The sequence below is a fragment of the Pyrus communis genome, chromosome 6 (genome assembly GCF_041283825.1).
Source record: "Pyrus communis isolate YQ-2024b chromosome 6, ASM4128382v1, whole genome shotgun sequence".
NCBI lineage: Eukaryota > Viridiplantae > Streptophyta > Magnoliopsida > Rosales > Rosaceae > Pyrus > Pyrus communis.
The window spans coordinates 22,540,777-22,552,825 of record NC_142570.1 but is presented as its reverse complement, the minus strand read 5'-3'; the positions used below and the strand labels follow the sequence as shown (position 1 = coordinate 22,552,825).

At 35.2% G+C, this 12,049-nt stretch overlaps 1 protein-coding gene across 2 annotated transcripts; it reads left to right on the top strand.

Annotated features, from left to right (window-relative positions):
* The first annotated feature begins 6,445 nt into the window (after positions 1 to 6,445).
* LOC137710451 (ent-kaurenoic acid oxidase 2-like) lies at positions 6,446 to 11,818 on the top strand. 2 transcript variants are annotated; one of them, XM_088696014.1, is made up of 8 exons: positions 6,446 to 6,982; positions 7,062 to 7,542; positions 7,778 to 8,041; positions 8,218 to 8,304; positions 8,400 to 8,478; positions 8,553 to 8,659; positions 8,838 to 8,959; positions 11,424 to 11,818. In XM_088696014.1, the coding sequence occupies exons 1-8, from the start codon at positions 6,747 to 6,749 to the stop codon at positions 11,527 to 11,529; spliced, it is 1,482 nt and encodes a 493-aa protein (XP_088552140.1). In that variant the 5' UTR covers positions 6,446 to 6,746; the 3' UTR covers positions 11,530 to 11,818. The 2 variants fall into 2 exon arrangements, with proteins under 2 accessions (XP_088552140.1, XP_088552141.1); XM_088696015.1 differs by having other exon boundaries at positions 6,609 to 6,982; positions 7,062 to 7,434.
* Positions 11,819 to 12,049: the final 231 nt, after the last annotated feature.

The window sequence follows — 12,049 nt, the reverse complement described above, 5'->3', positions numbered from 1 at the left end:
GTTTGAAAAACAACTAAGTCAGTTACAATGTAATCTTTTTGAATTGTGCACCCGTCTCGACAAATTTTTAGTGTTCCTTTGTTTTCAATAATATTTCTAGTTTTGTTATCAATTTGATCGTCCATTATATGTATCCTAATTTTCAACTACCATAGCCATAGGGATTGCCTTGACGGTGTTTGTAAACAAATTTAAGTCTTAATTCCAATCGGGTACGGTCCAATATAATTGGTGAAGACTAATAAGATGGAAGTGAACAGTTGAATGCAACTTTTTTTTATATATACAAGCGATATTCAACTGTAAAGTAATCTAAATTGCAGAGAAGAAGACTCGATCTTGAGCGAATAGGAGGGAACCGACCGAGCACGTCCCCTCTACCCATATGCCTACACTTACGTCTACAATGGTTGAAAGGACCATAATATCCCTCTTTTTTTTTTCTTTTTTTTTTTTTGGGTATGAAAACGCGCGAGTCCATGAACCTTTCTTCGGTTTTGATTCAACTACTTTTATTCACATAAAATGCAGGCAGAAGGTTGAAACATGAGGTATGACTTAGATTCTGCAGTACTTTGATAATATTTAACAACTTAATCAAACATTATTAAATCTTAAATAGCTGAAAAGCAGTTAGTTCAATGGGTTGCATCTTCTTCCTCACAAAATTTCGTGTATTCTTTAGGTCCCAAGAAGGATTCTAGTTCTGATGGACTGCTAGTCTTGATCTCGATCTTGATCTTGATCATCCATCCATCTTCATATGGGCTCGAATTGATCTAAATATACCAAAAATAGATTAAGAGTTTAGCAACATAACATGTTAAACTGTTTAAACAAAAGTATGATACTTTGTGTAAACATGCATGCAAAGTAGAACAAGTATTCGAACAATATTTGAAAGAAGGATAAGCATTGTTTTAGGATAAATAAAAAAGGAAGATGAATTACCAAAGCAGGTGATTCAGTAAGCTTTGGGTTATAACCTCGATGACTTCGCCGGAGATTGGGGAATTTACATCATTGGTTGTTTTGACACTTTCCACGGCTCCAAAGCTGCCTCCTTGAGAGACTAACCGACCAGCTTCTGTCAGTTCAACAAACATTACTTCTCCAATATGGTCCTAAAACAAAGCTTCACCCGCATCACTCACTCCATGGGCTAATACTTTATCATATTATATTTTATTAAATATCGAAATAATATTATGGAAACGAGAATAATTACAATGCTCAAACAATACAATTTTTAAAAATAAAATGCTTTTTCAACCCAATTGCAAGAGACATTGATATTAAAGGTTGAGACCAGTGGAAATGGAGATAAGTATATTAATATAGGAATTTATCACAAATGGTCCATGAAATTGATCCTCACTATCAACATGGTCCATGAAATTGAAAATCAGTCAATGTAGTCCCTGAGATGTCGCATATCAATGTGGTCATTTAGTCACAATTCTGTTAAAAATTCCGTTAAGTGCCGATGTGGCACATAAATGGGCCCTACAAAATTTATAGGTTTTTATCATAAATAGTCCCTAAAATTGACCCACACCATCAAGATGGTCCCTGAAATTCAAAATCAATCAATGTAGTCCTTGAAAATAGGTGTCACAAATTCATATGGTCCTTCGGTCATAATTTTGTAAAAAAATTTATTATGTACTAATGTGAGTTTAATAATTAATTAAAAAGTTGTCTAAATATCTTTTTGCACTACGATTCTTTTTTTTTTTTATATATAGTAGGGCCTAAGGGATCCCTTCCATAAATTCTCAAAGGCACAAGGCTTAACCAAGGCCTAAGAGGGGGTGTGGAAATAGTTTTCAACCAACAATAAACGCACGTCGGTTATAACCTCATTATCTCAAGGCAGACCTTAAGGTTCTTTGCATCACTAGACCACCAGGGAAGTGTCGAACAAGCTCTCCAAGATTAAGGTTGTGAGGATGTTGATCGTCTAAATGTAAACGGTGATGTCCAAGAAGTCATTGTCAATCGACCAAGCTGCCACCAAAGGTGATATCGATCCAAGTTCAATTCGGTGAAGGGTGTCGAAGTGTGTAAAGATGAGTGTATTGAGATTCTTTTTTTTTTTTTTTTTTTTTTTTTTAGAGAATAGAGAGCGAAGAAGGTAGAAAATTGTGAATTGGGATCGGAGGTGATTGCATGACTGGGTTTTTTGGTTGACAACTTTTTTATTAACTATTGAATTATTAAGCCTATTTGTAATTTCTTTAATTTAATTAGACTTGTGTGACCCATTTATTTGTCACATGAGCACATAACATAATTTTTAACAAAATTGTGACGGAATGACTACATCAATTTAAGATACTTACTTGTGGGGCTACATTGATCAATTTTCAATTTCAAGTACTATTTTGATGTTGCGGGTCAATTTCAGGGACCATTTTGGTGTCGCGAGTTAATTTCAAGGACCATTTGTAAGAAAAAATGACTTATGGTGCCCATTTATGTGCCACATCAGCACTTAACATAATTTTTAACAAAATTGTGACATAATGACCACATTGATTTGCGACACCTATTTTCAGAAACTACATTGATTGATTTTCAATTTCAGAGACCATCTTGATGGGGAGGGTCAATTTCAAGGATCATTTGTGATAAAAACCCATTAATATATTAACCTGAGGATGATCTGTAATGCCAATTGTTGCCACAGAGCCTTCATGCTTCACCCACTCATGTGAAGATGCATACTTCAATCTATCAAAAACTGCAATATCCGAACATAACCCCCAACATTACAATTCTTTTCAACTTAATTACCCAAAAACAACAAAATTTAAAATACCCCATATACATAGCACACTCCTAAATTCACTCTTTTCTTTGACAAATGATGAATCTAAACTACGAGGTAAGGTATAAAAAACTTGGGTGCAAATTGTAGATGATGGAGCACACTGTTCTAGCCAACTTCACTAAAATCAAGTCAGCATAGTGTTGGAAAATATTAGTATTTAAGTTTACTTTAATGTTTGGTTTTTTGGGCTTAGCCCGTTAGCATAGAGTTTTGATTTCTTACCTTTTAGGATTAGGGTTAGTTTATTATAAATAGTATGCTTGTTATTCAGTCGAGAACAAGTTAGTCACGATGTACCCTCTTAGGGTTTTGTAGTTATCCGACATTCATGTCTATTAATAATATTCTTATTATTTTGTAATCTTATTTGTTCCGCACTCTGATATTCAACTCATAGCATTCATGAATTCTAGTTGAACAAAATCATGCATGCATTGGTGTGACAGCCAAGTCTTCTTTTATCTTTTTTCCTACTGGACAATCCATGCTCTTTCATTGTTGCACATGGTCCACTCTTTTGATGTCTTTTTATTTATAGACAAGAAAAACACTATTCCTAAGCATGGAATTTGTTCAAATATTGAGTGTTTTCCACCCAAAAAATCCTGATGCAGTCAAAAGTAAATGTGAGAACTCGAGTCAGTGATGCATCGGCCAATTCTCATGTGTTTTATCATCATATCTTAACTCAAGTAGAAGGTAGACACTAAAATGGATACATTCATTGATATTGCAGATGATTTAAAGTTATACGGTCTCAGGTGCATTGGTTACATTGAGCGAAGAGGTAAGTTCACTCGACAATTCTTGCTTTTTCTTTTTGGTTGTTCCTTGACCTAAACGTCCTTGGTTGCTTGATCTTTCATGAATGAAAACTTGCTTTCAAATGATATAATTTTTTAAACAGTTAATGGAGATGGTGCTGGCTCTTTCAGTCTTTTGGACGGGGCTGATCTGATTCTTTCAGATATATTGTCCAAATGGTTGTGGACAAGGATGGTATTTCTAATTAGTTGAAGCTCTGAAATTTAGTGTTTGTTTTCTACCATTTTGGATATTGTTCGATTATTTTAAGCTGCAGATGGAGTGTAATGTGCTAGGCACAGTAGGTAGCATTTAGAAGTGAATTAGGTCCTCTTGAGACTGCATGCACGGCATATTGCATGAGAAAAATAAAATTGCACTTATTCGTATTGATCTGAATAATCTATGATGTGTTTTTTGTATTGAATTGCAAATTATACAATATCTTTTATACTTTAATATATACATGTCTAACAAACAATAAAAAGAACTTAATTGAAATCCAAGTGTTCAGAATTCAAATTTCGAAAAAACTATCTTGGTTAGGCCAATAAAATGAAGTATCTAGGCTCCGTTTAGAAAAAAAAAACCAGTAATAAATCTATTTATGATTACTATTTCTATCATATTCTATTTCTTTATATATTTATAATAGAAGTGATCTCAAACTGTTAATCAATCGAGTAATATGATGAATGCATTGAATATATGTTGTAAGACATGAAATAAATTGTAAAAAAGAAGTCGTAGCAAAAGGACGTGGTATTGGGGCATTTGTCATATATGTGCAAATACAAATCGGGCAGATAAACCTTAAAAATTTGAAGAAGCCCATTCAGGAACAAGAAAATTACATCTAGATACAAAGAAAAAAAAAAGCTAATAAGCAATAGTATAATTTTAAAAGGTTTAAAAATTCGCAGCAGTGTGCCTGCATTTCTACTAATTTAATCTAAACTGAGAATCCGCTATCGATTTTTGAAATGATGTTAGACCTACTGATATGATAAGGTCATCTCCAACCGACCCGACCAAAGGGCAATAGGGCTAAAAATAGCTCTAAATGACACGAAAACCATCTCCAAGGCTAGGCCAAATGACTCATAGGCCCTATCGGGCCAAAAATGGAAAATCATGCCAACCGACAAGGAGCCAACCAGCCAGCCCTAGGCTGGCCCAATATTCAAAAGCCAACGGCTAGCTACCTAGCGTCAGCATGACGCCAGGTTACTGTTGCATGTGAAATTTTTTTTTTCCAGACAAAATAAAAATAAAAATAAAAAAATTCTTTTTTTTTTCTCCCTATAAATACCTAAGTCATTCCTACACCATTTCTCACATAACTTTCACCATTCCATACTATCTTACTTCATTTTATTTCAATTCTTCACATTTTATTCTCTTACCTCTTCCAATAATCTTTCCTTCATTTTTTTCAATAATTTTCAAATGGCCACATCTACAATGAAAGGTAGGGCTTGGACCCGAAAAGAAGATGAAGCTCTTTGAAAGGCTTATAAATGGGTCTCAGAAGATAGTGTGAGGGGGAGTTCTCAAACAAGTGAAGGTGTTTGGACACGTATGTCCAAAAAGTACTATGAGTTCTACGAATGCACCACTCCACCAAATTCCCAAAACCATGAGAGTTGTTCTTCAAGATGGAAAAAAACATCTTCATCCAAGTTTGAACAAATGGCATCAAGCAGTGGCAAAGGCTGGACGCAAACATGAAAGCGGAGCCAATCACTACGACGAAATAAGTGTTTTCACATGTTATTTTAAATATTTAATTATATTACGTTTGATTTCATAAATTAATTTCCTTTAATTTTTGTAATTATATTTTCTAGGTATGCCAAGCGGAGGAATTGTATATAGAGGACAACTCGAAACCCTTTAGTCATCACGATTGTTGGGAAATTTGTAAAGGGTGGGTGTTATTTGAAGATCCACCTCAAGAAAGAGTTGGTCCTATGCTGGTGTTCGGAAATGTTTCCTCAAATGCAGTTGGGTATGAACATGGATCTCCTACCATTAAAAAAATAAGGGTAGAAAATTCGTCTCCGGGTGAAGGTTCTATACCTAGGGCTACAGGATGAAACAAGGTCCGGGAATTGAACGAAAAGGGCAAGGCAAAGGATGATTACACCTTTCAGTAGGAAATGGCGTCCTCATTGCCATTAATGGCGGAGCAAAATATCTTTTCCGCGGAAGAAAGGAATCGTAGGCATGAAGAACGAGCAAAACAAATACATGAAGAGATGAATGAAAGGAACATGCAAATGAACACTTCGGATTACACTCCAATGAGTAAGGCATATTTTGATAGAAAAAAGAGGGAAATGCCCGACGAGAGTTGTTTACATCCGACTATACTCCTACAATGACGGAAGAAGATGATGATTATAATCTTTAAATTGAAGTTGTTGTTGTCTTTAATATTTAAGTTGTAGTTTTTAAATTTAAGTTATAGTTTTTAAATTTAGGTTGTTGCAATAAGAAATATGATCTGGTACTGTTCATTAAAATATTAATTTCTTAAAAGAATATAGGGTTAAAGTGAGTTATCTAGCGCTTATTCAGTATGAGATGGCCTAAGAACTCGACAGCTGGTATGCGTCTAACCGCAAGATCCTTTCACAAGCCTGCTGTTGTTGTAATCATATGGCAGTATATGAAGATTTGATTTTTCTAATCCAAGCTGTCAACAAAAGGACAAATGTACCATCTCATTCAATTAAAGAAGTGGCCCAATTGGGCTTTAGTGAGCTGATGAAGGAGAACGATATCTTTATTTTTATATTTAAATAAAAGATTTATAGCTTAAAACATTCAGTGTCTCATACTTTAGGATATTATAGAAAATCTCCATTGAGAAAGCGAGGAATTGAACTAGAGTTCGAGTGCAGAGATTAAATGTTGTTAACAAACCGAGTTAGAAGTCTTTTATTTATCAAATTATTGTCCTTAATGACAACAATTACGGCCACAAAGATTCCGTTGAGAGATGTTTGTGAAACATAATGCCAAATGCTAAACACGAGCCCAAAATTTCTATTTAACAAGAGAAAAAAAGTGAAATGAAAAATCCAAGAAAAAAGTGAAAATGGAGTTTTTTGGTTTCTGGGGTTTTGTTTTCACAGCTTCAGTTGGTGGATTTGGTGCTCTACTTTTGATCCTAAAAAGAGCAAATGAATGGCTGTTTGTGAGAAAATTGGGTGAAAACAAGCACACTCTACCTCCGGGTGACCTGGGCTGGCCTTTCATTGGAAACACCTTGTCGTTCATCAAGGCAATAAAATCCGATCACCCGGAGTCGTTCATCTCCAATTATGTCAAAAGGTTTGTCTCGAACCCTCGAACTGTTTGATGAGAATTCGAACATACATGTATTCTAATGAGTTGTGTGTTGGTACAACAGGTTTGGCCGCACAGGAATTTACAAGGCCTATTTGTTTGGAAAGCCAACCATAATTGTAACAACACCTGAAACATGCAAGCAGGTGTTGATGGATAGTTTACAATTCAAGACCGGTTGGCCAAAATCAACGTCGGAATTAATGGGAAGGAAATCATTTGTAGCCCTATCTGAAGAGGAACACAAGCGCCTTCGCAAGCTGACAGCCGCCCCAATCAGTGGTCACAAGGCACTGTCCATGTACCAGGAGTATATAGAGGATGTCATAGTTAGTTCGTTGGATGAATTGGCAAAAGCAAAGAAGCCCGTTGAGTTCTTGACTGAGATTAGGAAGATCACATTCAGAATAATCATGTTCATTTTCTTGAGTTGCGAGGTTGGTACACTGTTGGAAACCATGGAAAAGGATTATACTCTTATGAATCATGGTCTAAGGGCCATGGCCATTAACCTTCCTGGCTTTGCTTTTCACAAAGCCCTCAAGGTCAGATAATAGTTGATAAATTTCTTCGTTTCAGTTCCTTTTTTTCTTCTTTTTGGTTCGAGAATTGAAAGGTATTCTATAATAATCTAAACTACGAGGAGAGGAATTCAAACATGGGTGAAGATGGGGGAGTGTACTATTGTAACCAACTTGAGATGCGTGTCTTTATCTATTTCTTTTTAAGATATCATTTTTTAGACTTGAATCTCGATAATGATATTCTTACACGAATCAGGCTAGAAAAAGGATGGTGAAGATTATTCAAGGAATTGTAGATGGAAGGCGGGCAAGAAATGAAGCTCAGATATCAAGGGAAAGAACAGATTTGACGGATATGTTAATAGAAACCGAAGACGAGAATGGTAACAAATTAGATGATGAAGAGATTATAGACATAATTCTCATGTACTTAAACGCTGGTCATGAATCTACAGCCCATGCCACTTTGTGGGCTATTCTCTTCTTACATGAGCATCCAGAATACTACCAAAAAGCCAAGGTGGGTGCATCTATATTTCAGTCTCCTTTTGTTTTGCGGTTAACTTGGAAAGAAATTGTGAGAATATGTTGTCTCCAGCTACTTTTGGTGGCCACATTCTTCCAACCAAGGACCCTAGTTCAATTGTTTCTGAGTTTCCTTCGAAATATTTCGAACCCGATGTTATTATCTTTCAGGCAGAACAACTGGAGATTCTGAAAACGGTATCACCAGAAGAAGGATTTAACTTTAGAGGAACTAAACAGATGGAATATCTTTCCAAGGTATGCTTTCGGTGGCTAATTTCAACTCTTCAACCATCTATTTTGCTAATATACTGTACGTAACAACTAACAAGTTTGATTACTTCTGAGGTAAGGTAATCGATGAAACGCTGCGCATTGTTAACGTCTCATTGTATAGCTACCGAGAGGCTGCTAGTGAGGTCAAAATCTCTGGTAAATTAACTTCACTGCTTTCTCCATTCCTTGCTTAATCTGTTAAACTTACTGGAACATGTTGTGTCTTGAAGGTTACACAATACCAAGGGGCTGGAAAGTAATGATGTGGTACAGAGGTGTCCATTTGAACCCAGAATATTATCCAGATCCAAAGGAGTTTAATCCCTCCAGATGGAATGTAAGCAACATAATTCAATCTAACTTGTAATATCATATGACATGCATGCCTTCTAGCGTAGTTTTCAACCGTTAAACCTTGATCAATTAATGGTTAAAAACACCAGAGTATCTGAAAATCGATATACCCGAGCAAACTGTTGTTTGACAAAGTCAAGTTGTGGTTTGTTTTTTTGTAGGAAAGTAATGCCAAGGCAGGAAGTTTCATTCCCTTTGGAATGGGAAGTAGGCTATGCCCTGGAATTGATTTGACCAAGCTTGAAATTACTATATTTCTTCACTATTTTCTCCTTAATTATGAGTGAGTTCCCCTTTGCTTAATTTCCATTTGTGCTTTGCACTTTTCTTTCAGTCAAATAACTACTAAGTCATGAATACGATATCTGAGGTGCTGTTTGGATATTTGGATTTAAAATGTGTGATTTGAATCCCTCCTGTCAAATCCGATACCCATTGAAATCTGGGTGCAACACAGAAGGTTAGTTTGTTGTCTAGGAATAGACAACTCACTATGTTCAAGATACTTTGAACGAAGAAATGAAAAAAGGAAAATTTAGCCAAAGATCAATAAAAACTTTACGATTAAGCCATATATCAATGACATATTTTTGTTTTGGACTTAATCAATGATATATTTTTATTAATTAGGTATAGGTCAATGATGAATGCCACATAAGCTTTAAGTCATTATTCTATCGTTCACTCTCTCTTTCTCTCTCTATAAATATTATAAGGGCTTAAGCTATTATAAATATAGATTTAGATCATCTCCGGATCAATTTGTGGAGATCCTCCGGGATGATGGATCTCATCCATTGATACAAATCCACCGGCCAAAATCTCTTATCCTTCCTCTTTTCCCCTCAACTCTTCTCTTTCTCCCTCACTTCGAAGCTCTCAACCTTGAACCACCAACTCCTCAAATTCCAAATTAAATTCGACCCTACCTCAAAATCAACCTCAACACTGCCACAACCCACCCAACCCACAAGCACCAATTGCAAGTCCCTCACCTTACCCTGTCCAAAATCAGCCCCACCACCACCACATCCCTCAGTTGCAAGTCCCTTGACCTTAAAATCTCAGCCGATGTTAATGAAACAACAAATAGAGGGGTCGTGCAAACCAATGTATTTTGGTTGCAAAGATCTTTTTCATAACTATGGAAGAATTAGAGTGAGAGAAATCTCAAAGATGAAGAAGAAGAAAGAGATGACAAATAAAAAAAACTAAAACAATAAGGGATAGTGAAAAAATAAATCAAACTTAGAGCACAGATAACATGCAATTGAATTTGGGGTTTGTTAACAACGGTGCAATGTAGGGGTGCGAGGGAGAAATAGGAGTTGAGGGGGAAGAGGATTCAGCCGTTGGATTTCTATTCCTATAGAACTGATCTTGAGAGGATATGAATCCAATAAATAGTTAGAATATGTATATTCTATCACTCTCTCTTGCCCTACGTTTACATGAAGGAGTCTACTCAAGTCAAAAAAAAAAAAAAAAAAGGAAACCGAGAAACGGACACTGCATTGCAGTGTTTGTATCCAAATGTAAAAAATAGAACCATGAAACGGATACTACATTGCAGCGTTCATATCCAAATGTAAAAAACAGAACCATGAAATGGACACTACATTGCAGTGTTCAAATCCAATTGTAAAAAAACAGATCTGGAAACGGACACTACATTACAATGTCTAAATCTAAATGTAAAAAACAGAGCTAGGAAACGGACATTGCATTACAGTGTCTGAATCTAAATGTAAAATCAGGAGTCGCGTGAGGTGTGAAGTGTATGAGACGTGTGAGTGATGAAAAAAATAGAACCAAGAAACAGACATTACAACGCAGCGTCTGAATCCAAAAGTAAAAAACATAACCAAGAAATGGACACTACATTGTAGTGTCTGAATCCAAATGTACAAAGGAACATGTAGGAGGCGTGTGAGTGATGGAAAAAACGAAACCAATAAATGAACACTACAACTCAGTGTCTGAATCCAAATATAAAAAACAGAATCAGGAAATAAACACTGCATTGCAGTGTCTGATCTGTATTGACTTGTTCCAAATATAAAGCTATAAGAAAGAGAGTGTTAGTTGAAGTAGATGCCAACTGTAGTGGCAGATTTTGTAATTTTTGTTTATTTTAAATGCATTTAAGTATCACAATACATGATTGACCTATTTATAATTAACATAAATATTGTTAATCTATTGTTATTGATTTTTCACAAAATCACCCATGAAAAAAATATGTGTATAATTTGAAGGTAAAAGATGAATTACTCATTAATGAAACTTAGAATGGATGAAATTTTCTCATGTCTAAAAAGAAATATCAATGTATTTAAATTCTAAGAAATTCTTCGTGAACCACTTTCAAGTGTTTTTTTTCTATAAAAGACGTAAGGTTTAAAATAAAATATCAATGTGTTTTCTAATAAAAATGTTTCCAAAACCAATGCAATGGTATATTTGGACAGTGAGGTTCCAAATCCAAGAATTTTAATTATTAATTTTTTTTAATACAAGTGATATTCTACATTAGAATTATTTGTTTGGAAGAGTATAAATTTCAAGTTCATTATATCTTGACTTTAAACCAATTATCGAACAGTTGACCATCAGACATTTCAAATTCTAAAATGTTGTAGTAGTTTCATAACTATTTTTTTTTTATTATTAATTAACTAATATTTAAAGTTACAAATAATAGATGGCCGGCCTTTGACATTCAACTTGTTTAACTTTGAATGCAGGCTTGAACGACTCAATCCGGCAATTGGAGTGAGTTACTTACCCCATCCAAGACCCAAAGACAATTGTCTTGCAAAAATTAAGAAGCTTCCATCACCATCTATATAACCTGAAATATACAAGGGCAGACTTGCTTCCACTTGTAAAATATGTTTACAGTCCTCATCCGGTGGACGATGAGAAAATAATATTACTGTACTAAAAGCTAGTTGGTGGAAGATTACAAGGCAAAAGTGAGACTGGCCCCTCTGTTTTTCTATACATCACTTGTCATATTTCAGATTTTCAATCTTTCGATGTTTCTGAGGATACAACTTGGTCCTGCCATCCTTGAACATACCAAAGGCATTGGCATTGCCTTGAAGGTGTTTATAAACAAATCCAATTCTTAATCCAATCATGTACGGTCCAATATAATTGGTGAAGACTAACAAGATGGAAGTGAACAGTTGAATGCAGTTTCTTTATAACATACAAGCAATGTTCAACTTTAAAGTAATCTAAGTTGCGGAGAGGAAGATTTGATTTTGAGAGGATAGAAGGGAGCGAGCACGTCCCCTCTAGCTATATGCCCACGCTTATGCCTGCAATGATTGAATGGACCTTAATATCTCTCTCTTTTTTTGTA

What these genes read in the sequence shown, in the direction of transcription:
- LOC137710451 (XM_088696014.1), top strand. Translation starts at nt 6,747, where the DNA reads ATGGAGTTTTTTGGTTTCTGGGGTTTTGTTTTCACAGCTTCAGTTGGT. An exon ending in CTTTTCACAAAGCCCTCAAG is followed by an intron (nt 7,543 to 7,777) that starts GTCAGATAATAG and finishes TACACGAATCAG; the next exon opens with GCTAGAAAAAGGATGGTGAA. An exon ending in TTAATCCCTCCAGATGGAAT is followed by an intron (nt 8,660 to 8,837) that starts GTAAGCAACATA and finishes GTTTTTTTGTAG; the next exon opens with GAAAGTAATGCCAAGGCAGG.